This window comes from Schistocerca serialis, chromosome 6, assembly GCF_023864345.2.
Source record: "Schistocerca serialis cubense isolate TAMUIC-IGC-003099 chromosome 6, iqSchSeri2.2, whole genome shotgun sequence".
Lineage (NCBI taxonomy): Eukaryota > Metazoa > Arthropoda > Insecta > Orthoptera > Acrididae > Schistocerca > Schistocerca serialis.
This window is the reverse complement of record NC_064643.1, coordinates 737,920,703-737,948,238: the sequence shown is the minus strand read 5'-3', so window position 1 is coordinate 737,948,238 and position 27,536 is coordinate 737,920,703. Positions and strand designations below refer to the sequence as shown.

Here is a 27,536-nt window from a genome sequence, read left to right as displayed (position 1 = left end):
GGAGAAAGACTAATTGAGTTCTGTAACAAGTTTCAGCTAGTAATAGCGAATACCCTGTTCAAGAATCACAAGAGAAGGAGGTATACTTGGAAAAGGCCGTGAGATACGGGAATATTTCAATTAGATTACATCATGGTCAGACAGAGATTCCGAAATCAGATACTGGATAGTAAGGCGTACCCAGGAGCAGATATAGATTCAGATCACGATGTAGTAGTGATGAAGAGTAGGCTGAAGTTCAAGACATTAGTCAGGAAGAATCAATACGCAAAGAAGAGGACTTACGGTCAAATAAGGCAGAAGGGATAGATAACATTCCATCAGAATTTCTAAAATCATTGGGGGAAGTGGCAACAAAACGACTATTCACGTTGGTGTGTAGAATATATGAGTCTGGCGACATACCATCTGACTTTCGGAAAAGCATCATCCACACAATTCCGAAGACGGCAAAAGCTGACAAGTGCGAGAATTATCGCACAATCAGCTTAACAGCTCATGCATCGAAGCTGCTTACAAGAATAATATACAGAAGAATGGAAAAGAAAATTGAGAATGCGCTAGGTGACGATCAGTTTGGTTTTAGGAAAAGTAAAGGGACCAGAGAGGCAATTCTGACGTTACGGCTAATAATGGAAGCAAGGCTAAAGAAAAATCAAGACACTTTCATAGGATTTGTCGACCTGGAAAAAGCGTTCGACAATATAAAATGGTGCAAGCTGTTCGAGATTCTGAAAATAGTAGGGGAAAGCTGCAGGGAGAGGCGGGTCATATACAATATGTACAACAACCATGATGGAATAATAAGAGTGGACGATCTAGAACGAAGTGCTCGTATTAAGAAGGGTGTAAGACAAGGCTGTATCCTTTCGCCCCTACTCTTCAATCTGTACATCGAGGAAGCAATGATGGAAATAAAAGAAAGGTTCAGGAGTGGAATTAAAATACAAGGTGAAAGGATATCAATGATACGATTCGCTGATGACATTGCTATCCTGAGTGAAAGTCAAGAAGAATTAAATAATCTGCTGAACGGAATGAACAGTCTAATGAGTACACAGTATGCTTTGAGAGTAAATCGGAGAAAGACGAAGGTAATGAGGAGTAGTAGAAATGAGAACAACGAGAAACCTAACATCAGGATTGGAGGTCACGAAGTCATTGAAGTTAAGGAATTCTGCTACCTAGGCAGTAAAATAACCAATGACGGAGGGACCAAGGAGGACATCAAAAGCAGACTCGCTATGGCAAAAAAGGCATTTCTGGCCAAGAGAAGTCTACTAATATCAAATACCGGCCTTAATTTGAGGAAGAAATTTCTGAGGATGTACGTCTGGAGTACAGCATTGTATGGTAGTGAAACATGGACTGTGGGAAAACCGGAACAGAAGAGAATCGAAGCATTTCAGATGTGGTGCTATAGACGAATGTTGAAAATTAGATGGGCTGATAAGGTAAGGAACGAGGAGGTTCTACGCAGAATCGGAGAGGAAAGGAATATGTGGAAAACACTGATAAGGAGTAGGGCCAGGATGGTAGGACATCTGCTAAGACATGAGCGAATGACTTCCACGGTACTAGAGGGAGCTGTAGAGTGCAAAAACTGTAGAGTAAGACAGAGATTGGAATACGTCAAGCAAATAATTGAGGACGTAGGTTGCAAGTGCTACTCTGAGATGAAGAGGTTAGCACAGGAGAGGAATTCGTGGCGGGCCGCATCAAACCAGTCAGTAGACTAATGACCAAAAAAAAAAAAAAAAAAAACACGATGTAAAAGTGGTGCGAACTTTGGCTTTTCATTAGACACACAGGATTACGAAATCATTGAACTCCACAGAACTGAAAGGTCCTGTAATATGACTAACATACCGAGTCACATTCGCAGCCGGTCACCTCATGCAAATGTCTCGGTGTCACAATGTTTATTGATATTTAAATCGAATGATCACTTACGCTCAGTCGCAAGCAGAGCTGATAGCAAAATTTAGGTCGTTGTAAGAATACTAGGAATATGCGATCGGTCTACGAATAAGACCGCTTACGAATCATTTTTGCGTGTCACTTATGCACATTGCATAAGTGAATGGGAACCATATCAAACAGTACTAACAACGGATACGGAATGTAACCAGAGAAGAGCTGAAGTCGATTCGACTCATGACAGTGGGTCATGGCAAAGCCGAACAAGGTGATTTGGAATATGCTTGAAGATAACCGCCTGTTACCGCTTGAAAGCCTGTTTATAATGTTTCAAGAATCGGTATGAACTGAAGAAACATACTTAAGCCCCCTATGTCGCAACCGCGAAGACAAGGACATTAATATAAAGGTGCATCCATACACCATTACAAGGGGAAGATGTACTGTGCTAAGTGCTGACGCCACGCACTTCACAGCCGTTCACAGAGCGTCTATTCGGCTTTTCTGTTAGATAGCCACACGGTAGTCACTGGTTGACACTGACTGATACGCATTCTGGCGAAAGCTTGTGGATATACAGGCTGTAACGGGTACAAACGCAGATATTTTACACGTTTTACGTTAATATATACACATTTCATTAATCTGGTTTTTTTCCAGCGTTGAACAGTCTTTCCACAAACGCATCACAAACTTCACGAACGGATGTTTTGTGCACGGTCATAACGGCAGCACTAATTGGACTAGGCCATTACTCATTTAGCTCCCACACGTCTACACTTCAATCTGACATGTTGTCCATGTGAAAATAAGCATTAGTGACTTACTCTTACCTCATATACTTGGATGTGCTACCCAGCCTAAGGACATATGACTTGTAATAGCTTTAGTTATTAGTCTACAAATGACATATATGTGGATGTAATCTATTCAGTAGACTGTCGTCAATCACGAAAATAAATATCTGTAATTATAGCTCGTTACACCCTGTATAGCCATTTCATGCATAGCGACGATTTTTCAGTCAAATCAGTCAGGCACTGATTTCATTGAGTTACGTCGTCGCTGTGCAATGCATCCATTAAAGTAACATATTATTAAGTGATCTAGGAGTCATGTCCTGCTGTAGTTCCTCCTGACCATCCGCAACCTCTTCTCCACTCACTCGGTGCCCAGTCCTCGAGGTAAAGTCTACTACTTTTCCCTCCAAGAATATGAAATAAATCATGAAGTCCACTCATGTTTTCAAGTGTAAACTACCTTACCACTTCCAATCCGAGCAAAACTTCTAGCGTGCTCTTTCCTTTCATAACTGCAATCCTACCCGCTCCTGTCAGAAGCACCTCCAGCACTGAAACGCCTTAATGCTAATACCACATACCCTTTTCGTATCAATTTGTCTCCAGTCCCAGCCAAATGTTAGCCGGAGATGACATCAGCCTCATCCACGCAGGATTCAAAATGGCACCTATCACCAACATCTCCATCGATCTCCAGATCATCGTTTTCATTCTTGTCAGTGTAAGTTCATCCATTTGTAATTGGCTTTATTCAATCTCTGAAGTGCCGTAGTATGGCTGCTGCAATTTCATTACTTCCTGGAGGAATGTTAATAACTGTTAAAATAAAAAAGAAATGAAAATAAACGTTTTAGACATCATCATTCGCAACAAAAGAACGTATTGGTTTGTTTACCCACATCTTCGATGATCTGCTAGATAGAAAGTATAAGTTGTACAGATGCAGTATGCTGTGCCTACCTTGCTGCCGAAGATGAGTCCGAGCAGCAGAGTGACCGTTAGCTGCGTGTGACAGAAGAAGATGATGTACAACAGGTCCGGGTTGGCGGGCGATTGCAGGAACAACCTGAAAACACGCACAGAAACATACAGGTGCTGGCTGCATTTGGCAAGTAACATGGCGACTGCAGGAGCAAACTGCAACACACTGAGAGATTCACAATAGAACTGGTATTTTATTTACTCTGCTCCCGTAATAAGTGTCTCTGTACATACAACTTCTGTATCGAGTCTAATCTATGTTAGTAGCGTTGTGACAACAGCAACGTGCATTTTAAAACAGAACTTGTCCAAAGGGAAGTGTCACTTGGCACCTTGTTCCTAGCTGCATAAACGTCAAAAAATGTAAAATCGATGGTATAGAAATCAAGCGTACATTTTCTGTGACTAAATACAGCAATCTAGCTTCTAAAAATAGAATAATGTACAGAGAGAGAGAGAGAGAGAGAGAGAGAGAGAGAGAGAAATAGATAGATAGAGACAGAGAGAGAGAGAGAGAAATACGATCAAAATGTTTAGGTTTTATTCAGCGGCACTGCGTACGTCATAATCTCATAAGACGAACCTTGGCCTCAGATTAAATATGTACCACGAAACCAGTACCTTAAAATACGTATTAAACACAATATTAATCAATCATAACTAAAACCAAGAAATTAAAATTTGTGCTACATATTTTATTGTGATGGTCGTCAAACGTTTTTGCTCAAGACTCTATACTGACATTGTGACGTGACACATCGAGCCACATAGGTATCGACTCCTACATTAATTGGTAACCTACTTAATTAGTATGTTAGGAAACACCAATGGACAAGCTATAGTAAGGGCACGATAGATTGCCGCCGGTTGCCAAGACTGATCGTTAAGAGCCGACACCATGCGTAACTCTGGAGGACGGCTGTTCTGCGTTTCAGGGTAGCTGCCACCCTCAGCGACCCCAAAGTTGTGACATTGTAATTGCCTTACGAACTGTTGTTATGTTCTCTACGTGAGCGGATGATCAATTAATTAGTCACAGTAATAGTACCTACATTAAAATTCATTATGCAAAGTATGACACGACCACAAATGCATACAGAATGTTTTGAATGCCATCTTTCTTCCGGTAATTGTATTGAATTTCAGCAATGTTCCTCGTTACAAATAAGTACCGTATTTGAAGGTAACATCTCTGTTATGCTCAGTCACGAACCCATTTAACTACTGTGGCCAAATCTGTATGTTATAACAATAAGATTTTCTTGGAACATTGTTCGCAGGAAAACGCAGTGATCAATAACATTATGTTACAATGAGACTGTTTTATTGAAATAATTTTAATATATCGTAGCAGCTGACCGGAACAAATCGCACACGTCCGTGAGTTGCCAGCACGGGAAGACAAACAAGATATTCCCCTTCTCACATCCACTAACTCTGCAGTGGGTACACGGCCTACCCCTCTGCCTCTGGGGTAGGCCTACGTCTGCAGCTTTACTTAGGTCACATCGGAATTCACACGCCGATTAAAATTAATAAGGTCTTAAAACATTACTGTGTCTGGAACTATTTTCTTTTTCTGTTATCGAACAGGAGAACTTCACTCTAGAGGAGCTCTTAATGTTGGTAAACATTTTTGGATTTGCTTGTTAGCAGCTTGATACGTATTATTATAAAATACTATTGAGAATAGCGGGCCGCATGAATGCTTGATTCAGACACTGTTTTAGAGTGTTCTATTAGATTTGCGATGGTTTTTTAGTTGGCGTTGAAGGCAATTTTATACGCACATAGGAGATATGCTAAGTGAAACGAAACAGGAAATAAGTGACTTTCGTAAATATTTTAGCTCCTCCAGACGAGTTTGCACCACCGAGAACAAGCGCAGTCAGATTCAGTGTAATTAAGAACACGAACTGGTCATGAATTGTCCAAATCCAATGAAATCTTTAACTGTTTATTGTTTAGTATACGAGTTTACGATGTCATAGGCATGGTCAATAGGAGACTTAACATTCTACAAACCGAGTAGATACCATCTATAGATAAATCATAATTTTTCACAAAAGAACAAAAAGCAATTTTGTATATAGACGTTACTAGTCATGTGACACATAAGTAGGAGACATGAAAACAACAGAAAATACATATTTGCTCAGTAGCGTTATATTCTCCTAGGTCTCCCTGTTCAAACAGCTGCAAATTGTAACACCGGAAGCTCCAGTTTTAGGACTGTTTTGACAGAATCTGCTGATTATCCAAAATGGTGAAGGTCAGTCCTGTATGGCTATCTGTCTGAGATATTAATCACGATAATTGAGCATTCAAAGAACTACTGATATGAAGTGATATTAATATGTGAATTATTAACCTCATGAATTTTGTAACATCTATGACATGCAGACACAGAAACACTTCAAATGACTCCATCTTCATACCTCTCAGGCTGAGCTAGAAACTTTTATTATTCACACAGAACGTATTTCGGACCAGATTTCAGTTTTACATCACCATCGTGGTAAAACCTGTGGTGAGTTCCTGTGGGACCGAACTGATGAGGCCGGCCGGAGTGGCCGTGCGGTTATAGGCGCTACAGTCTGGAACCGCGTGACCGCTACGGTCGCAGGTTCGAATCCTGCCTCGGGCATGGATGTGTGTGATGTCCTTAGGATAGTTAGGTTTAAGTAGTTCTAAGTTCTAGGGGACTGATAACCACAGTAGTTAAGTCCCATAGTGCTCAGAGCCATTTGAACCATTTTTGAACTGATGAGGTAACCGCTCCCTAGGCTTACACACCACTTAATGTAACTTAAACTAAGTCACGCTAAGGTCACACACACACACACACACACACACACAGACACACACACACACGCATGCACCCGGGGGAGGATTCCAACCTCCGACGGGGGGAGCCGCGCTAACCGTGGCAAGGCGCCCCTGACCGCGTGGATACACCGTGTGGACTCCTGGTAAACAGGAAGTGAAATAACCTGTGAGTTTAGCGAATTCAACAGTATCAAGTAATTAATTTTGGAGTAGACTTATGACTGACTCTCAGTGGGTGTAACTGACTGTAAATAGTTCGATTAGTGAAGTTTCCTGGCAGATTAAAAATATCACATCACGATTAAAGGCTGGTACCTTTGCCTTCCACGGATAATGTATATAGACGGCATTAATATGGCGCATACAAGGTACAAAAGGGCAATGCATTGGTAGAGCTGTCATTTGGATTCAGCAGTTCAGAGATGTGATAGAAACACGTATACATAATACACTGAGGTGGCAAAGGTCATGGGATATGAATGTATATTAGGACGTAGATGCATGTGCTTACTGTTGTTACCAGGGGGAAATATTCAGCGTGCCTCACCAATTACAAAATCAACTCTTTTGTCATGTCCAATATTACCCACTTCGCAATTCCTTTAGTTGGAGAGGTATTAGTCTCTAAAATTGCTGTTCCCTTTTACTGACAGTCTGGCTTCTACCAAACTACCACGCACAAAAGTGAGACTCATTAAGGAACACCCACAGAGAGCCATCCATTGAACCAGTCGACTCTAGGTCTAGGCCATGTATGTGTCGGTTGTCTGTAGTACGGTTTCAGAGGTACATCACGCATGGAACTTGGCGTCTCAATCCACTTTCAGCAATATCTCACCTACAGTCTGTAATGACATTCTGCATCCAAGCCCTGCTCAAATTTCAGTTGTTGTCATCCACGATTACGTCGCATCCAGTCGGACAATCCTTCCTGTAGTGTAGTTCTTCTGGAAAGATCTGTTCCTATTCTTCTTGACAGTCATTCGCTCCTTAGTGCATCTCGTTACTCTCATTGTGCTGCCATTTCAGTACAGCCACCTGTCTGTGCTATATGTCGGTATGATACCCCCATGTTTCTCATGCGAATGATTGTACCTTTCTCAAAGTCCGAAATATGGCGACTAGCTGTACCTGAAATACATCCGAGCTTCCAGTGCTATGAAAGCCACCTGAAAGGTTCCTGTAACATTAGACACACCCACTAGCGAATGTGTACTCACGCCAATCTTCGTCTGTTGGATTGACCTTTTCATGTATTGAAATTACTCAAAAGAATCTTACATTGGGGTGTAATCCGGGACAGTCTACCCCTCTGGCACAAAAATACTGAAGTAAAGGTTGGCTAATGTTCGGTCGAGGTGTTCGTGGTGTAACACTTTTCATTCTGACATGCTGTGGCGTTCTGTCTATACGGCTAGAAACCCGTCTGGAACAACAACGTCGTAGGTTTGCCACATGTCACACAGTCGCTTTACACCAGAAGACAATTTTGCAGCATTTCCACAAGGCGAACCTTGCAGCACCACCAAGGGTCGCGAACCGGGGGAGGACCTATTTTCCTCCACAACCCACGTGACCTAAAACAGTTCCTGCGATATCCTACCGCACGGCAGTATAAGGTACATGTGCAGCCACGCGGAGTGAGTTCACGTTGAGCCAGACCTGCAGACGGACAACCATTGTACTATAACGCCGCTGCCTGCCACCGGCCAGGTGCTTTCTCGACAGACACCGCCTGTCACCAGCTGCTCTACCGATGGTCAAGTCTCCGTGGTTGAGATGTCACACTCTGGTTCACAGACTTCGGTAAAACACTGTGTGCTGTTTTTCCAAGGAACTATATCACTGTGCACGTACTAACGGTAAACGCTTGTGGAACTTGGTTTCCATGTGCAGCAGTAGAACTTTGCAAACATTCTTTTGTGGAAAACTCGACCAAATACGTGACATTGAGTTGTTCAACAATGACCTTCAGCCTGTCAGTCATTTTTCACTGTTAACTGCGTTAACTAATTGAAGCAGACGAGCATCGTACTTTTTACAATAAACCATATTTCTGTAAGGTTAGTTACTTTCATTGTGGATACGGCGGATTCTTTAGTTTTTACGAAGTTTGTTTGTGACTTAAGGGCGAGCCGATAACACAGGTTAGTAGCTTGTGCTTGCTATCCTCGAGCAAATATGTCGTGTGTCCAATGGCTGAAACTTCTGATATGACTTCGCATGTTCTGCTCACCACGTAACACATGAAGTACAGTTTTCACGCCTTGACAGAGAGGTTGACCACATTGTGTGCAATGGTGCCGGTGGTTTCCAATTCGCCTCTCCTGCACAGTATCATGGTGAAGAGCTTCTGCGCTTCGGCTCCATCGTTCCCACCATTCGACCACAAACTCAAGCCGTGGTATAACTAAATCGTGCACATCGGGCAACACATATTGGTCTAAGCAGTCTCCAGTAATGAGCAGCAGCACGCATTCTTGTTAGCTTACTCCAGACCTGCGATCTATGTGCTGGTAAAACAATAAAACGTGGAAGCTGAACCTCACACTCTTCCTTATGACCATGTCAGATCCAGTTTGTGTGCTAATTCGATTCCCAAGTGCTCATAACCATGCCCTGCCACAAACTCTTCAGCTGCCATAAACTCGGTGGGTAACCTAACAGGAAATGGATTCCTCAGATGCAGAGCGTCTTGCAGGACTGGCGTTTCACGTGTCAGAGTCTATCCTGTCAGAGGTCTTATGTGGCCACGTTTGTGAGGGACATTCTGTTGGTGCCCTGCCTGGATGAACCGTTCTGTCCAGACTTGTTAAAATTGAAGGACTCTTCTCTGGAGGCATATTTGCCGCTCATCACGGCATTTGAACAGTAAGTGCGTTCAGAGGTAGCACCGCACGACCAATCTCAGGTTTTTGCTGCTAGGCCCAACTGTCGTTCTCGGTCATATGGTAGGCCAGATTGACAAATGTCTCAGAAAGGCCAGGCACAAAGTGACCCAAATGTTGACCCCAGCAATTGCCATCTTGTAGCCAGTGTTTTGTGTCCCCCCTCTCTCACAAATGCGGCCATCAGCGCGCGAAACGTAAGGCGTGCGGTAAATCAGGCTACAAGGTGGAAGTCTGTCAGTCCAATAAAATGTCCGTGGACTACGTGCATGTCGATTCGCTGTATGATGAAAACAGCATCTGGAGACGAGACTTTACCAGACGTTGTTTATATACAGTCATGTTCCTTCCAATGCAAATATTTTTACCATGACAGTCTCCACTGTCTCTTGCAGACTGACACAGGTTTCTTGGACATAATCATTTACTGGTACCCCTACCAGCAGATAGGCGCCCCACCCCTCTAGCCTATCGATTTCCGGATGCTGTCGTACAATAATGGCATCGTCCATTTTTCCGGCCAGTTCAGTGCTACTGTCTATTATGGCACCCATTCCATCGAGGGTCTCATCGTGGTAGTGAACTCCCCCAGGGAGGGAGGGGATAGATCTATTCGGCGCGGTGGGCCTCGAGGTCCACGATTCCACGCCTAACGTCCATTCCCTTTGGCGTGTCAGCTCTTCTCGACGATTTGTTTACCCGTTTTAGTTCGGTGTTTTCGCCGCCTGGCTTAGGCATCAAAGGTTCTGAGGTCCATATCACTCTACTCCCATCTGCAGCCTCCCAGTTTTCAAAACACGTTTTCTTCCCTTTGCCCTTCAAGACAACTTCAGCATTTGCAGTCTCTCATATTCAGTGGGCGACGCCCATCCTTGTGATGGAGAAGAATAATGGCGCCTTGCGAGTCTGTACGGATTTCTCAGACATGATCAACTCCCCGTCTGGACAGTTTTCATTCGCGGACGTAGTGTTCAGCCAACCACGTGAAGTTCTATATCTTAATGCAGTGCAAGTTGCAGGGACAAACTGTCATATAAAAGAAAGGTGGACTCTGTCGTGTTTGTGTAGATTCCAGTGTATGTCCATTGGTCATCCATGGGTTGTAGCCATACTACAAAAAGTCAGGGCGGTACGCAATGCAAGTTGAACACGATCGCCGATGCATTCCTACCAAAAGTGAAGACCGATATCTGGCCACCTGTGCATTACGGTGTCGTACGCCAGAGGACTGCAAGACGATCGCAGAAGGGCCATTGGAACCGCTGTGTTCGATCAGACTTTAAGAACCAGATTGGGAGAAAGGACCTTACGACCCGAACGCACCGTTCGAGTACCCTGTTTGACACGATAACGTCTCGCCTTCGGTCTTTCATTCGCATGTCAACTGGCAGCTTCGTCATTTTCGGAACTTTATTCGGATTTCCTCTGACGCAAGGTAATGGCCGTGTTCGTGTGTGGAGATATCTTGGTGGGTGACACCTGCCAGATGTTATCCAGCAAATCGACAGATTCGGCCTAAGTTGTGTGATGGTAAGGGTAGGGAAAGTGTTGACATCTGTACGGATCTCGTCGAAGTCTCAACCGCCAGGCAGTACGTCGAACATGGCCTTTTCGGCCATATGGCTGCCGCTGCATACGATGGTGGTCCTGAATTCCCTCTCATGTACGATAATGCTGGAGCTCATGTGGTGGCCGTAACAACGATTGTCCGGCGAAGGCTGGTTATTGAAGTAAAGGAAGGGCCAGCGGAGAATCACAACATAAAACCTATAGCGCCTTTGTGGGACATGCTTCTGTTGCACCATGGACGCTCTAAGAACTCTGAAGCGCTTTTTTGAAGAATGGGAACAGTTACCAAGGGAAGACCTGTGTAGACGTACAAGGAGCATGTCACAAGGGTGTCAGGTGGTGGTATACGCTTGCGGAGGGCACACACGTTATTGAAGCTCTCGAAGTCTAACGAACAGCATCCTGAATGACGGAATGAGTGATTGTTTTCGAGACCTGTCGAACGTTTCAGCTCTTATTCTGTAAATAAACGAGTATGTAAAGAAGTTTTGTGTACTTAATTTGTGAACGATAAAGGTATGATTTGATTCTTATCCAGTCAGAATTAATGTTCAGTGGATTGGCATGTTCCCTACTTCTTTCGAGCAGTGTATATATTTCTATATCTTAATGTTATTGTTCTTTGTAGAATGTAAATGTGTTCAGTGTAACGTAATTAAGAGGAAATCCATTCAGGACCAATTGTGGCGTTGGGAACTGAAGCAACAGCACGGAAACACCTGTTAATCCCAGGAGGAGGAGGCGCTTAGTGGTTAACGTCCCGTCGACAACGAGGTCATTAGAGACGGAGCGCAAGCTCGGATGAGGGAAGGATGGGGAAGGAAATCGGCCGTGCCCTTTCAAAGGAACCATCCCGGCATTTGCCGGAAGCGATTTTAGGGAAATCACGGAAAACATAAATCAGGATGGCCGGAGACGGGATTGAACTGTCGTCCTCCCAAATGCGAGTCTAGTGTATTAACCACTGCGCCACCTCGCTCGGTGTTAATCCCACTGTACTCACATGGATACGTTGAGGAAGACGGAGAGAAGGAACTCGTTGTATATGGCCATGGAGATGAAGCGGCTCTCGTTGAACTCTGAGGGGGCTTTCCGCACCACGATGCACAGCCGAATGCCCCACACCAGGAACATCACCTCCACTGGAACATAAAAGTTTCGTAACTACTTTTTGCCGTTCGTAACCTCTAACTCGTTTCGTAAGTAATAATAGCTAGGTGTCCACAAACATTGTCTCCAACCAAGGCGGGTTCTTATACGATATAGTATTTACGACTAATAATGACGGGGTGGATGCTGGACCTCAGAGGCAAAATTCTGAATTATAGACAAACAATGAGTTGCTATCAAATTTCACACTGAATGCATACGATCCATGTGACTCCTTGTCATACAGTAAAACTCCTCCAGCACACCACAAATAGGAATCTTCAACCACAGTGCCATACTTTGATCTATGTTATTGTTTTTTTATCTTATGCTACTAGTCTTCTCACTGGTTTGAAGCGAGCTACCACCTTTACCTCTCCTGTTGTAATATCCTCGTTTCTTACTAGCCCTTACACTTAATGTCTAAAGGTATTTGCTGTCTAAATTCCTAACTCATCTACAACAATGGCCATCTTCGGATTTCTCTGGTTCTACTGAAGTTATTCCTCAACGACTTGACCCAGTTCCTATCAATCTGACACTTTTAGTCACTTGATACATTCCTTTTCTTCCAGATACTTAGGAGAAAATTCCTATTTTCTAATTTACATTTCATACCATAAATGTAAACATTCTTCTGTAACCGCGGATTTCCACTTTTCATTTCTAGTCCTCTCCACTTTTCCCACAGTTTTCACTTCTATACAATGCTGAACTTTGTGCAGTGAATGTTCAAGCAAGGTCAGCTGTTGCGCTTCATTTCGTAGGTATCCACATTAATTGAAGAAGGTCAAAGAAAAAAAAAGTTCACCAGTCGAGACAAAAAGCTCTCTCCCATTTATTATGTGGCAAACCCGCTAAAATATTTTAATTACGTCGACCACAAGTGTAAGTTAAATACGTAGCTCTCCTCTCGTAGAGACAGTAAATTAACTGCATCTCATTACCATTGTCTCTGCACGCTAACTGTGAGAACAGACCGCAGTAGAAAGAGGTGGCCACTAGATGCAAGGCTACCGTGTAGTATGCTCCGTCTGGCTGTGTCCCGTATTCCTGTATAAACCTATTAAAGAGAACGGAGAGGTTGTTCTGGGACGGAAGACAGTAATTCGATATTGAAGCTATGTTTTCCGTGTACTTTACATCCCACGTAGACAAGCTGTTTCTCTGACGATACTATTGTATTACAAATTTTTCCTCTTCACCCACAAAAAAGCAGGTTGATTTTACCACACACATGTCGTTTTACACATTTAAAAGATCGTCAGCTATCTGGCGTGAAACATATTTACAATATTCATACGGTATTGAGGAAAGATTTTTTTCCTTGGAGTGGCAACTACGTTTTTATTATATCAGGATGTGGGGTATGCAAGCAAATTTTCTGTGCAGCAATGTGTACTGTGTTACGTTATTTACAATAATATGTAAATATATCACTTGGATAAAGAGGAAGTGTATTAGTTAACAATAGAGACTGTTAGGTAGGAGGTGTTACATAAGTATACAAGGCAGGATACTCATCACCAAAAGCCACATAAAAACTTCAAATCAAAGCTAAGAAACCGACTTCTAGTACGTATTAAAACACACTCAAAAATAGAGCATACATTTTCAGACATACAGAAACAGAGAAAAATATTTTAAAAAGCTTAATTTTAAGTTTTTCGGGACAGGCAAAAGTAGCACTCAATATTTTTTGACCGGTTCTGTTCAATTTACTAGGGAGTCGTCAGAAACTGTCGAACTTACACTGTGGAATGTACAAAGCGTTACAATATGGGGACATAAATTAACGCAAAGCAGCGCACTCAATTTATAGTCTGATAACTTCCGCTGAAGATAGTTAGCTGGTTACATTGCTGATGTAAGATATTAAGCTGACTATGTAAGTGTCTGTCATGTCTATGGTCATGTCATTCCAAAACATAACATAGTATTTGTATTGAGCGAGGTAAGGTCGTGAATACGAAGGTGATTGAGAGAGCCTTTGCCGCTGTTTTCTACAAGTCGAATTAAGGTATATTAACGTAGTCACAAGTATACGCACTATTGTGTGTACCTCACTCTATACTAACACACAGTCCGCACATAAGTTAAGACCTATGTACCGTAGCAGCATTTAATCTGACGTGCGCCTGTAGTAGACTTACTTACCTTGGCTTCATTACTGCACGCGAATCGCTGTCCTAGCTGTAAATTCTTCAGCGGACCGAAAGCGTGGAAGTTACTTGGGGCCAGGTATGGACTGTGTGTCGGGTATCCATACTCTCCCAGTAAAACGACTCCACGGTAAAGGCGGTCCTGACTTAAACATTTTTTTAATTCTTTAATTTCAGTCACCAGTCTTCTGTCTGGTTTGAAGCGATCCGCGACGAATCTAAAGCTTTTACGTCTTCAGCTCACTTTAGTACCATGGAAGAGATTCCCTGATGACAGATGTCATATCACCCTGTCCCTTCTCCTTGTCAGCGTTTTCCACATATTCCTCTCCTCTCCGGTTCTGCTCAAACCCTCCTCATGTCATACCTTACCAGTCCACCTTATTTTCAACATTGGTCTGTAGTACAACATCTCGAATGCTTCAATTCTGTTCAGTTCCGATTGTCCCACAGTCCATGCTCCTATATCTTACAATTCTGCGCTCCCAACGTACATTCTCAGATATTTCTTCTTCAAATTAAGGCCTGTGTTTGATGCTGGTAGATTTCTCTTGGTGACCCCCGTCGGAGGTTCTAGTCCTCCCTCGGGCATGGGTGTGTGTGTTGTTCTTAGCGTAAGTTAGTTTAACTTCGATTAAGTAGTGCGTAAGCCTAGGGACCGATGACTTCAGCAGTTTGGTCCCATAGTCCTTAACACAAAATCCAATTCTCTTGGCGAGGAATGCCCTTTTTGCCAGTGCTAGTCTGCTTTTGATGTGCCCCTTGCTCTGTCCGTCATTGGTTATTTTACTGCCTACGTAGTAGAACTCATTAACTTGACCTACTTCGTGAACCATCAAACCTGACGTTACGTTTCTCGCTGATTTCATTTGTGCTACTTCTCGTTACTATCATCTTTCTTCGTTTTACTGTCAGTCCATGTTCTGTACTAATTAGACTGTTCATTCCATTTAGCAGATCATGTAATTCCTCTTCACTTTCACTCACGATAGCTATATCATCAGCGAATCGTTTCACTGACATCCTTTCACCATGAATTTCCATTTGACGCCTGAACCTTTCTTTTATTTCCATCATTGCTTCTTCGATGTACATATTGAACAATACGGCGAAAGACTACATTCCTATTTTCCACCCTGTTTAATCAGAGCATTTCGTTCTTGGTCGTCCGTCCTTGTCATTACTTCTTTGCTCTTGTACATATTTATTTATTTATACATTTATTTTACCTGGCAAGATTAGGGCCTTCAGGCCCTCTCTTACACCTAACCAGGCATACTCAGACTGAACGAATTTCAGTTTGTACAGAACATTATGGACATACCACTTGTTATACAGTATTAATGTTAAAGAAATAATTAGAGACTATAACAGTAGTACAAGAATAATTATAACAATAAAAATATTAATTACTACAATCAAGAATAATAATAATAATTATAGTAATGACTATGTATATGAAAGTAAACATATTTTTCTTTTATGAATGTCAGTACTATTACTAGTTGGGAATTTTCTCGTTATGTTCTTGCAGCTTGTGAGTTATTTATATCGAGCAGAGACATAAGACGATAGAACGGGGTGAAAGAGATATAGAAGAGGTATGTAGATTAGAGGAAGAGAAATACAATGGTAAAATTCGAAGTTATGATGGAGAGGAGAAAGAAAGAGACGAGAGGGGCACAATAACGGTGGCTATACCGGCCATAATATGTAAGTTTTGAGTTCCCTCTTGAATGTTTAGTGGTTCTGGATAAGACGCAGATCACAGGGGAGCGCATTCCACAGTCGTATGGCTGAGATGGAGAATGACTCTGAGAATGATTTTGTGTTATGTAAACGTACAGCCAAGATGCTAGACGTATCCCACCTGGTACTGAGGTTGTGGAATGATGATAGGTGTTTAACGTGAGAAGATAAGTATTGGGGCACCAGTGACTAAGAAATCGATGAAGTAACAACATCGTGTGGAGATTGCGTTCCTTATGTGGGCGTATCCAACCTAGCTGGGAGTATGAAGGACTGATATGATCAAACAACCGTATATTGCACACGTATCTAACGCAAGCATTCATCACTAGCTCGAGGCATCTTGAATTTTCTCTATTTGTGCCGTGTTGAACTACATCACAGTAGTAAAGATTAGGCAAGACTAGTGTTTGGACTAATTATTGTTTAACATGGGTTGGCAATATTTTTCTAAATTTTTGGATTGCTTGTAGGGAGGAGAGCGATTTCCTGCAAGCTGTGACTGTTTGTTCTTCCCGGTTTAGGTGTTAATAAAAGATTATTCCAAGGTCTTTTACTGTTTTTTGGTATGGTGGTTGGGTACAGTTGAGGAGTGTTTGAGAGACTGTTTCGCGGAAGTACCGGCTGATTAAATTTGGATGAGAAATAAGAATGAACTGAGATTTCTTGGGGTTTAGTTTCAGACCTAGGTTCTGTGCCCATCTGGAAACAGAGCAATGATCTGCGTTCATACTCGCTACTACGTCAGCAATGTTCTTGGGGCTGCAGTTATGTACAGTTGGATGTCGTCGGCATACAGATGGTAGTTGCAGGAGTGAATCACTGAAGAAATATCATTAATGTACAGTGAGAAGAGTAATGGACCTAGGACAGAGCCTTGGGGAACTCCAGAGCGCACGTTTTTCAATGATGACTTCTCCGACCCACAAATGACGTGTTGACTTCTGTTTTTGAGGTAACTGTCGAACCAGTGTATTGCGCTGTTTGAGAAATTCAGCTGTTTCATTTTAATTACTAATATATCAAAGTCAACTGTATCAAAAGCCTTGCTAAAGTCAAGCAGTGTTCACGTCTGTCCATAGCATGTTTAATGTCATCAGTTACTTTGATTAATGCAGTTGCTGTACTATGGTGCCTTCGGATGCCTGACTGATATTTATCAAGGGTGAGACTTCCTGGCAGATTAAAACTGTGTGCCCGACCGAGACTCGAACTGGCTGTGGCTAAGCCATGTCTCCGCAATATCCTTTCTTTCAGGAATGCTAGTTCTGCAAGGTTTGCAGGAGAGCTTCTGTAAAGTTTGGAAGGTAGGAGACGAGGTACTGGCAGAAGTAAAGCTGTGAGTACCGGGCGTGAGTCGTGCTTCGGTAGCTCAGTTGGTAGAGCACTTGCCCGCGAAAGGCAAAGTTCCCGAGTTCGAGTCTCAGTCGGGCACACAGATTTAATCTGCCAGGAAGTTTCATATCAGCGCACACTCCGCTGCAGAGTGAAAATCTCATTCTGGATTTATCAAGGGTGTTATGAGTTTTGAGGTAATCCGTCAGCTGTTCATGGACGATGTATTCTAGGGCTTTAAATATTGCAGGTAGTATGCTGATCGGCCTGTAGTCACCTGGCGACTTTGGATTGTCAGTTTTGGGTATAGGTTGAATTAAATTTTACTTCCACTCAGTAGGATATGTACTACTGACAAGCGACAGGTTGCAGATGTCTGTGATAACTGGAATAATAGTGTCTACAACGTTCTTAATCATGCCAATGCTCACTCCATCATTTCCTACTGCCTGGGAAGAGATTCTCGTATTTGCCTTGTGTACTGTGCCTGTAGTGACATGTTTTAAGAAAAACTCGTCTCTTGATAGATTGATATCTTGGGGCTGGTAATTTGTCGCTGCGTGACAGTTTACAGCTGTTGACAAGAAATCGTTTAATTCTTCTGCAGACGCTTGATAAACAGCGGCAGATCTTCGCTTCCCTACACCGAAACTGCGCAGCTTTTTCCAAAGTGTAGCAGGTTTCCATATGCCGCATACAACAGAGATATTGGATATTACCCGTCTCTCCCTATAGCTCACCCCTGTTTTTCTCAGAATATTGAACATCATGCACCATTTTACACTGTCGAACGCTTTTTCCAGGTCTACACATACTATGAACATGTCTCGATTTTTCTGCAGCCTTGCTTCCATTATCACCTGCAAAGTCAGATTTGCCTCTCTTGTGCCTTTAACTTTCCTAAAGCCAAACTGATCGTCATCTGGCTCATCCTCAATGCTCTTTTCCATTCTTCTGCTTATTATTCATTTCAGCGACTTGGATGCATGAGCTGTTAAGCTGTTGTTCGATAATTGTCGCACTTGTCAGCTCTTTTAATCCGAAAGTCAGATGGTATTTCGCCAGACTATTCACGCCAACGTGAATAGTCGTCTTGTTGTGACTTCCCCAAAGATTTCAGAAATTCTGGCGGAATGTTACCTATCCCTTCTGCCTTATTTGACCTTAAGTCCTCCAAAGTTCTCAGGAATTTGGATTCTGATAGTGGTTCTCCTATGTCTTCTAAATCGAGAACTGTTTCTTATCCTGTCACATCAGACAAATCTTCCCCCTCACAGAGAGCATCAATTCAATGTTCCCCCGTATCAGCCCTCTCCTCTGCGTTTAACAGGGAAACTGTCGTTTCAGTCTTAATGTTACCACCCTTGCTTTTAATTTCGCGGAGGGTTGTTTTGACTTTTCTATATGCTGTGTCAGTGCTTCCGACAGTCATTTCTTTTTCTATTTCTTCACATTTTTAATGTAGCTGTTACGTCATAGCTTCTCTGAACTTCGTATATGTTTCGTTCCTCTTCGACATGTATTTCTGTATTCCTCAATTTCCCTGAACATTAATGTACTTCCTTCTTTCATCGATCAACTGAAGTCTTTCTCCTGTTACTTATTGATTCTTTGCAGTTGTCTTCTATGTCACTATGTTTTCTTGTCCAACGTCTCGGATGGCCTTTTTAGAGATCTCCATTCTTGTTCAACTGTACTGCCTACTGAGCTTTTCCTTATTGCTGTATCTATAGCCTTAGAGAACTTCAAGCGTATCTCGTCAATATTTAGTACTGCTGTTCCTCTTCTTTGTGTATAGTTTCCCTAACTAAACCCTTAAACTTCAGCCTACTTTTCATCACTACTACATTATGATTTCAGCAATATCTGCTCCTGTGTACGCCTTACAACTCAGTATCTGTGGTTCCGAATTTTCGTGGAGGATAGCCACGCTAACCATTCTATGGCGCTTCTTTCTGATGGCAACCCGCAGACGCGACAGCGTGGAGCAACAACGGTCGGCATTCGTGGATTCAACAAATTGCACGAAATCCATAACTTCCGAACCACGGCGATCACTGAAGACTTAACATAACTTTCTCAATAGTGAACACAATAGTCCCTTTGGTCAAAGGTGAAGCCAGAAGTGTCCAGGAAATTACCACTTTCCTCTGTACAGGGTCGGTCGAACATTACTTTATGAACGAATCATTCGCTAACCTTTCGTCACGTCAACCAGCTGCTTCGGCATCCACCGACATAACACTTTCTGGTAGCCTAAGGATCTGTGAATGAAGTCGCCAACAGCTACATACGAAACACCAAGCTCCCGGGGAATGTACACACACCGAAGCGTTTCCGCCTCTGCATGCACGGGGGAACTGTCGTTGTCACTCAAGACTTCATGGCCTTTTACGAGTGCACACCACCACCTCATGCGTCTCATCAAAGCAAGACACTGTGCATCATTCGTGGACTGCAGTTCTCTGTGGATTTAGATAGATAGACATTGGTCCCTTGTTTCATAGAACACAAATCACACTTCAATACTGTTCTACCACGGAAGAGTGAAGCAAAACAGCCATCCTCAAAAACAGGCAGCAGCTCCACGTTGTGCAGCTAGTAGCAGATAAAGCCGTGCCGTTCCAAAAAATACCACCCCTGGGAATGGATATGTTGACTTCGCATTTACTGACGTAATTTGGTTAGAAAAAGTAAGGGCAGAGAATTCTTTTTTCGACATCCTATATCTACATCAATTTGAATACCTCACTAAAAATCACTGTAATTCAGTTAATACACTATTATCGAATACGGTGCATAACTTCCATTGCTTAGAAAATGCATTTAAATTGCTACAGTAAATACTAATTTACATTTGAGCCGCAGCATTTGTGGGCATATATATATATATATATATATATATATATATATATATCACTCGTGCACCAGAAAAATTTCATTGTTGAGATACATCTTTAAAAATATATCTTTACAAATATATCGTTAAAAGACATTTCAAAATAGCTATTTTTGAATATACTTCTGTAAGGAAACGCCAGACTCAAATTTCCCTGTTCCTCGGTCTTTTCCAGGTGTAGCTCCTCCTTTTGTGACTCTTGAACAGAGTATTCGCCTTCCAGTCCGCCATGACTATTAAATTTTCATCTACCTTCATGGACTGACTTATATGTTCAATATCGGCATGTAGTTTCTCTACGACTTCAACTTCTGCTTGCGACGTCAGAATGCATACCTGTACTATTGTTAATGGTTTCCGTATGCAGATAATTTTGATGCCAAGAACCCTATCATTGCTCGCAGTAATTCACTTTTTGCCCTACTTTCCTATGCATAATTAATCTCAATTTTGTTATGCCATTTTATGGTGATGTTGATATTATCCTGTAATCCTCTGGCCAGAAATTCCTGTCTCTTTTCCAAAAAAATGGCTCTGAGCACTATGGGTCATCAGTCCCCTAGAACTTAGAACTACTTAAACCTAACTATCCTAAGGACATCACACACATTCATGCCCGATGGAGGACTCGAACTTGCGACTGTAGCAGTCCCGCGGTTCCGGACTGCAGCGCCTAGAACCGCACTATCACCACGGCCGGCTCTCTTTTCCATTTCATTTCACTGATCACTATTGTATCTAGACTGAGAGTTAGCATTCTCCTTTTCAGATTTTATAGCTTTCCTAGCATGTTCAAACTTCTCAGATTGCACGCCTATATTCATAGAACTCCACACTTTCGTTGATTATTCGACCTTTCTCTCATGGTCACCTCCCACTTGGCAGTCTCTCCCCGGGAATCCGAATGGGGTACAAGCCTGGAGTCTTTTGTCTTTCTTCAGTTACTGGCCACATATCCTGCGGATACACATTATGTATCTTTAATCCAGTGGTTTCTATTGATTTATGCATCATCATGCCTGTTATCATTTACGATTCTTCTTCTTTTAGGGGCAGGCACACATTTCATGGGCGAAATTGTGTAATAAACCTCTGGCTGCTTCTGCACACTTTTTGACAAGGCAACTGGCAGATCCACTTGTCAGCCGCAATTGCTCATGATTTTTATTTAAATTTAAAAGAGTGGCAAGTTCGAACCTGGGACTCAGGCCGTCTTGACTACTAGTCGAAGATGCTACTACTAGACTACAGGTACCATAACTTCAAAATATCTAGGATGAATGGCTGCTACATAATTCACTGTGATACACCACAGAAAGGTTAGTTTTGCTGGTAAAGAGTTGACCGACATGCACCTCGTGTAAAGAGTCAATGAATCCGATGGAAGAGCTGCAGAAAAACGCCATTGTGTTCTGAGCGCATGAAACAAGGAAGGGAAATTTTCATGCCTGTTTCATTTTACTCTGCAATACATTCCTTGATTTAGAAAAAGGAGAGCACTTGGATTGCTATGAATGCTTTCCTAATGAGCATGTGCCATTTCTTTCCTCTCACAAAACGAAGTACTCATTCATTTTGAATGTTTTTGGCATTGTGAAAAGACACACTGCAATGGAGTTAAATCTGGGAGAACAGGAAATTTTGCCGAGCACATCTCTGTGCGGGAAGACCGGAGGGTCCGGAGGCGATTTCGTGGGACGACGGCCTTCAAAGCTCCCAGGCATTGTCATTGTTTAGAGGCTCTGGAGTCGTTGGGGAAGCCAAGGGCGGAGGTACAACGAGAATCAGGTCCGGCCTGTTGATGCATTTTTGCAAGCAGCTTTGAAGATTGCGATCACGTATATTCGAAGACACTGTTGTTGTTCTTCTTGTTGTTGTGGCCTTCAGTCCTGAGACTGGTTTGATGCAGCTCTCCATGCTACTCTATCCTGTGCAAGCTGCTTCACCTCTCCGTACCTAATGCAGCTTTCATCCCTTTGAATCTGCTTACTGTATTCATCTCTAGGTCTCCCTCTATGATTTTTACCCTCAACGCTGCCCTCCAGTACAAAATTGGTGACCTCTTGATGCCTCAGAACATGTCCTATCAACCGATCTCTTCTTCTAGTCAAGTTGTGCCACAAACTCCTCTTCTCCCCAATTCTGTTCAATACCTCCACATTAGTTATGTGTTCTACCCATCTAATCTTCCGCATTCTTCTTCAGCACCACATTTCGAAAGCTTCTATTCTCTTCTTGTCCAAACTATTTATCGTCCATGTTTTACTTCGATACATGGCTACAATAAATACTAATACTTTCAGAAACGACTTCCTGACACTGAAATCTATTTTTGATGCTAACAAATTTCTCTTCTTCAGAAACCCTTTCCTTGCCATTGCCAGTCTACATTTTATATCCTCTCTACTTCAATCTTCATCAGTTATTTTGCTCCGCAAATAGCGAAACTCCTTTACTACTGTAGGTGTCTCATTTCCTAATCTAATTCCCTCAGCGTCACTCGATTAAATTCGACTACATTCCATTATTCTCGTTTTGCTTTGGTTGATGTTCATCTTATACACTCCTTTCAAGACACTGTCCATTCAGTTCAACTGCTCGTCCAAGTCCTTTGCTGTCACTGACAGAATTACAATGTCGTCGGCAAACCTCGATGTTTTTATTTCTTCTCCATGGATTTTAATACCTACTCCGAATTTTTCTTTTGTTTCCTTCACTGCTTGCTCAATATACAGATTGTATGACATCGGGGAGAGGCTACAATCCTGTCTCACTCCCTTCCCAACCTCTGGTTTCCTTTTGTGTCCCTCCCTTCTTATAATTGGCGTCTGATTTCTGTACAAATTGTATATAGCCTTTCGCTCCCTGTATTTTACCCCTGCCACCTTCAGAATTTGAAAGAGAGTCTTCCAGTCAACATTGTCAAAGGCTGTCTCTAAGTCTACAGATGCTATAAACGTAGGTTTGCCTTTTCTTAATCTAGCTTCTAAGATGAGTCGTAGGGTCAGTATTGCATCACGTGTTCGAATATTTCTACATAAACCAAACTGATGCTCCCCGAGGTCGGCTTCTACCAGTTTTTCCATTCATCTGTAAAGAATTCGCGTTAGTATTTTGCAGCCGTGACTTATTAAAGTGATAGTTCGGTAATTTTCACATCAGTCAACATCTGCTTTCTTTGGGATTGGAATTATAATATTCTTCCTGAAGTCAGAGGGTATTTCGCCTGTCTCATATATCGTGCTCAGCAGATGGTAGGCTTTTGGTAGGACTGGCTCTCCCAAATAGTTCTTATGGAATCTTGTCTACTTTCGGGGCGTAGTTTCGACTCAGTACTTTCAGTGCTCTGTCAAACACTTCACGCAGTATCGTATCCTTGATTTCATCTTCATCTACATCCTCTTCCATTTCCATAATATTGTCCTCAAGTACATTGCCCCTGTATAGACCCTCTATATATTTCTTCCACCTTTCTGCTTTCCCTTCTTGGCTTAGAACTGGGTTTTCATCTGAGCTCTTGAAATTCATGCAAGTGTTTCTCTTTTCTTCAGAGGTCTCTCTAATATTCCGGTACGCAGTATCTATCTTACCCTTAGTGAAATGCACCTCTACGTACTTACATATGTCCTCTAGCCATCCCTGCTTAGCCATTTTGCACTTCCTGTCAATCTCATTTTTCAGACGTTTGTATTCCTTTTTGCCTGCTTCATTTACTGCATTTTTATATTTTCTTCTTTCATCAGTTATTTTCAACATTTCTTCTGTCACCCAAGGATTTCTACTACCCCTCGTCTTTTTACCTATTTGGTGGTTCCTCTGCTACCTTTACTGCTTCATCCCTCAAAGCTACCGATTCTTCTTCTACTGTATTTCTTTGCCCCATTCTTGTCAATTGTTCCCTTATGCTCTCCCTGAAACTCTGTACAACCTCTGGTTTAGTCAGTTTATCCAGATCCCATCTCCTTATATTCCCACCTTTTTGCAGTTTCTTCAGTTTTAATCTACAGTTCATAACCAATAGATTATGATCAGAGTCCACATCTAACCCTGGAAAAGTCGTACAATTTAAAACCTAGTTCCTAAATCTCTTTCTTACTATTATATAATCCATCTGAAACCTGTCAGTATCTCCAGGCTTCTTTCATGTATGTAACCTTCTTTTATGACTCTTGAAGCAAGTGTTAGCTATGGTTAAATTATGCCCTTTTGAAAATTTTTTCCAGATGGCTTCCTCTTTCATTTCTTCCCCCCTATCCATATTCACCTAGTACGTTTAATTCTCTTCCTTTTCCTACTATCGAATTCCAGTCACCCATAACCATTAAATTTTCGTCTCCCTTCACTATCTGAATAATTTCTTTTATCTCATCATACATTTCTTCAATTTCTTCGTCATCTGCAGAGCTAGATGGCATATAAACTTATACTACTGTAGTAGGCGTTTGTTTCGTGTGCATCTTGGCCACAATACTGCGTTAACTATGCTGTTTGTAGTAGCTTACCCGCACTCCGATTTTTTTAATTCATCATTGAACCTACTCCTGCATTACCACTGTTTGATTTTGTATTTATAACCCTGTATTCACCTGACCAAAAGTCTTGTTCCTCCTGCCACCGAACTTCGCTAATTCCCACTATATCTAGCTTTAACCTATCCATTTCCCTTATTAAATTTTCTAACCTACCTGCCCGATTAAGGGATCTGACATTCCACGCTCCGATCCGTAGAACGCCAGTTTTCTTTCTCCTGATAACGACGTCCTCCTGAGTAGCCCCCACCCGGACTATTTTACCTCCAGAATATTTTACCCAACAGGACGCCATCACCATTTAATCACACAGTAAAGCTTCATGCCCTCGGGAAAAATTACGGCTGTAGTTTCCCCTTGCTTTCAGCCGTTCGCAGTACCAGCATAGCAGGGCCGTTTTGGTTAGTGCTACACGGCTAGATCAGTCAAGCATCCAGACTGTTGCACCTGCAACTACTGAAAAGGCTGCTGCCCCTCTTCCGGAATCACACGTTCGTCTGGCCCCTCAACAGATAACCCTCCGTTCAGGTTGCACCTATGGTACTGGTATCTGTATCGCTGAGGCACGCAAGCCTCCCCACCAACGGCTAGGTCTGTGGTTCCTGGTAGGGGGGGGGGGGGGATCGAAAGCACTAGGCCACAAAATAACGAGGTAGCCCTTTACCATTTTCCTTTTGAATGCCCTCAGGAGCTAGGCTAATGCCATGGGCGTGAGGGTGTCGTCAGAAGCACGTAGCGATCTTACTTAGTAGTACGAGGTGGCTGAATGGGTGGAGTGATGGCTGAAGACGATGTATTATTTGTGTGGCTCTGATCTGCAGTGACATCTCGATTTTACACATCAGTTCTTTTGCAATTTCTCTATTGGCAAAAGACGCTGCTTGCCGTGAAATAAAGCGCAGTCCACAGAAGAAGGAGACACATTTTTACGAAATTCAGTCGCCAACCGCAGGTGCGGGGACTCAGACGTTCGCACCCGGACCGGGTGTTGAGGGGTCGGAGACCGGACTACGGACTTGAGACGGACAGCAGCGCAGCCAAGCTGATGAGCAGAGGCCGCAGTTGCAGCTGTCGCGACGCGCTCTCCTGATCTCAGCTGAGCCACATCCACTGTTCATCACAGCATTTGAGATTTCGCGGTGCGTACTTGATGCGGCACGTCGATATAGGTGAGGCTGTCCCACACCTGATACTATTGCCAGTCTCCGATCCGAGAACATGTACTGAGTACATGAATTTCGTTATCAGTCACCAAGTTTCCAGTGACGGTTTCTGTCAGGATTTCGTGGCGTGAACGTAAGCTTCATATCGAGTTTTAGATCATTGGGCTTATGTGGCAGACAGGCCAGTATCTCTGATATCCAGAATAACCAGTTACATGAATGAAGTTATTCAATGTTTATCTCTTTCTTCTAATAAGTGTAATAAACATTTTTTTGGAATAAACTTGGGCGCTGGACTGGTTAAAAATTTTCCTATAAACTTACTGTGCATATCCCCCACTTTCGGATCTATGTCTGCTGACTTAGAGAATCACATTATTCACCTAAATTTACGTATATCTAAATTAACTGGGCAGATCTTAAAGATGGGCCCTGGCCCCTTTGAAATTGGATTTCTGAGTAGGGAACAAAAAATTGCGTTTGCACACCTAGAGCGATGACAACCCAGTCACGATACTTTTACATCCGGAACATCTGAAGCTTTCATCAGTAAATCTATCCATACTGTGCCGGCTGCGGTGGCCGTGCGGTTCTAGGCACTACAGTCCGGAACCGCGGGACTGCTACGGTCGCAGGTTCGAATCCTGCCTCGGGCATGGATGCGTGTGATGTCCTTAGGTTGGTTAGGTTTAAGTAGTTCTAGGGGACTGATGACCTAAGATGTCAAGTCCCATAGTTTTCAGAGTCATTTGAACCAATCTATCCGTACTGCGGTTTATCACAATAACCTACAGCCAACAGTGTTAGAAGAACAAATAAGGGACAGAACGGAGCAGTAGTGAATAGTATCAAGAGGGCGGAGAGTAAAGTGGGAAGTGAAACTATCATCAGCAAGTACCAAGTGTGAATCGGGCAAGCTGATTTCCTAACAACGCACACTTTGCATAAAGACGATGTGCAGCAACCAAACTATCAACCAAATGCTTGTAACGCTTCTCCCGCCCACCTCTCCTGCTGAAATCAGGAAGCAGCTGGATTGTGGAATATAGACTGTAAGCCCAGAAATTCTAAAATATTTTGAAATAGGTTGTTTTTCATTTGTTGTACCTAGCGCACCGCTCAGCTCAACGAAAACTCACTCTCGACGTTATAGTGAACTATCGCAACTGTCCAACTTTTAAAAACATACTTAAGATCAATATCATAACTTTTCTACCTGTGTGATCTCGGTCCAGAATTATAGAACCATAAATTGCTTCACAAGCACAGTATTATCATGTCATAATAGACTAGTGTTTCGGAAGCTACGATGAACTTGAATCAAACTTAGCTTAATTTCAATGTCTGATGAAAAGTGTCTGAAATATGTTAGTGGACGTTAATTTGGCGTTGTATACATCCCTCGCGCGTAAGACGCCTTTAAATCTACTGAAGATGCTTTCAGTGGTGTGTCTGAATATCTGAGGAGGAATGGTAACCCACTCTTTCTTACAAGCGAAAACCAGAGATGGTTCAATGCCGGACACTAGGTTCTGGTGCTAAGTTCACTTTATAACTCATGCC

At 42.6% G+C, this 27,536-nt stretch overlaps 1 protein-coding gene across 1 annotated transcript in view; it reads right to left on the bottom strand.

The window, feature by feature from the left end:
* The window catches only part of LOC126485058 (probable G-protein coupled receptor CG31760), a 613,409-nt gene that overhangs the window by 66,358 nt on the left and 519,515 nt on the right, over positions 1-27,536 (bottom strand). The window contains exons 8-9 of the mRNA XM_050108660.1: positions 11,991-12,129; positions 3,681-3,786 (exon numbers count right to left, since the gene is read on the bottom strand). Of these exons, the coding sequence (XP_049964617.1) occupies positions 3,681-3,786; positions 11,991-12,129 (245 nt within the window). The remainder of the gene's footprint in view (positions 1-3,680; positions 3,787-11,990; positions 12,130-27,536) is intronic.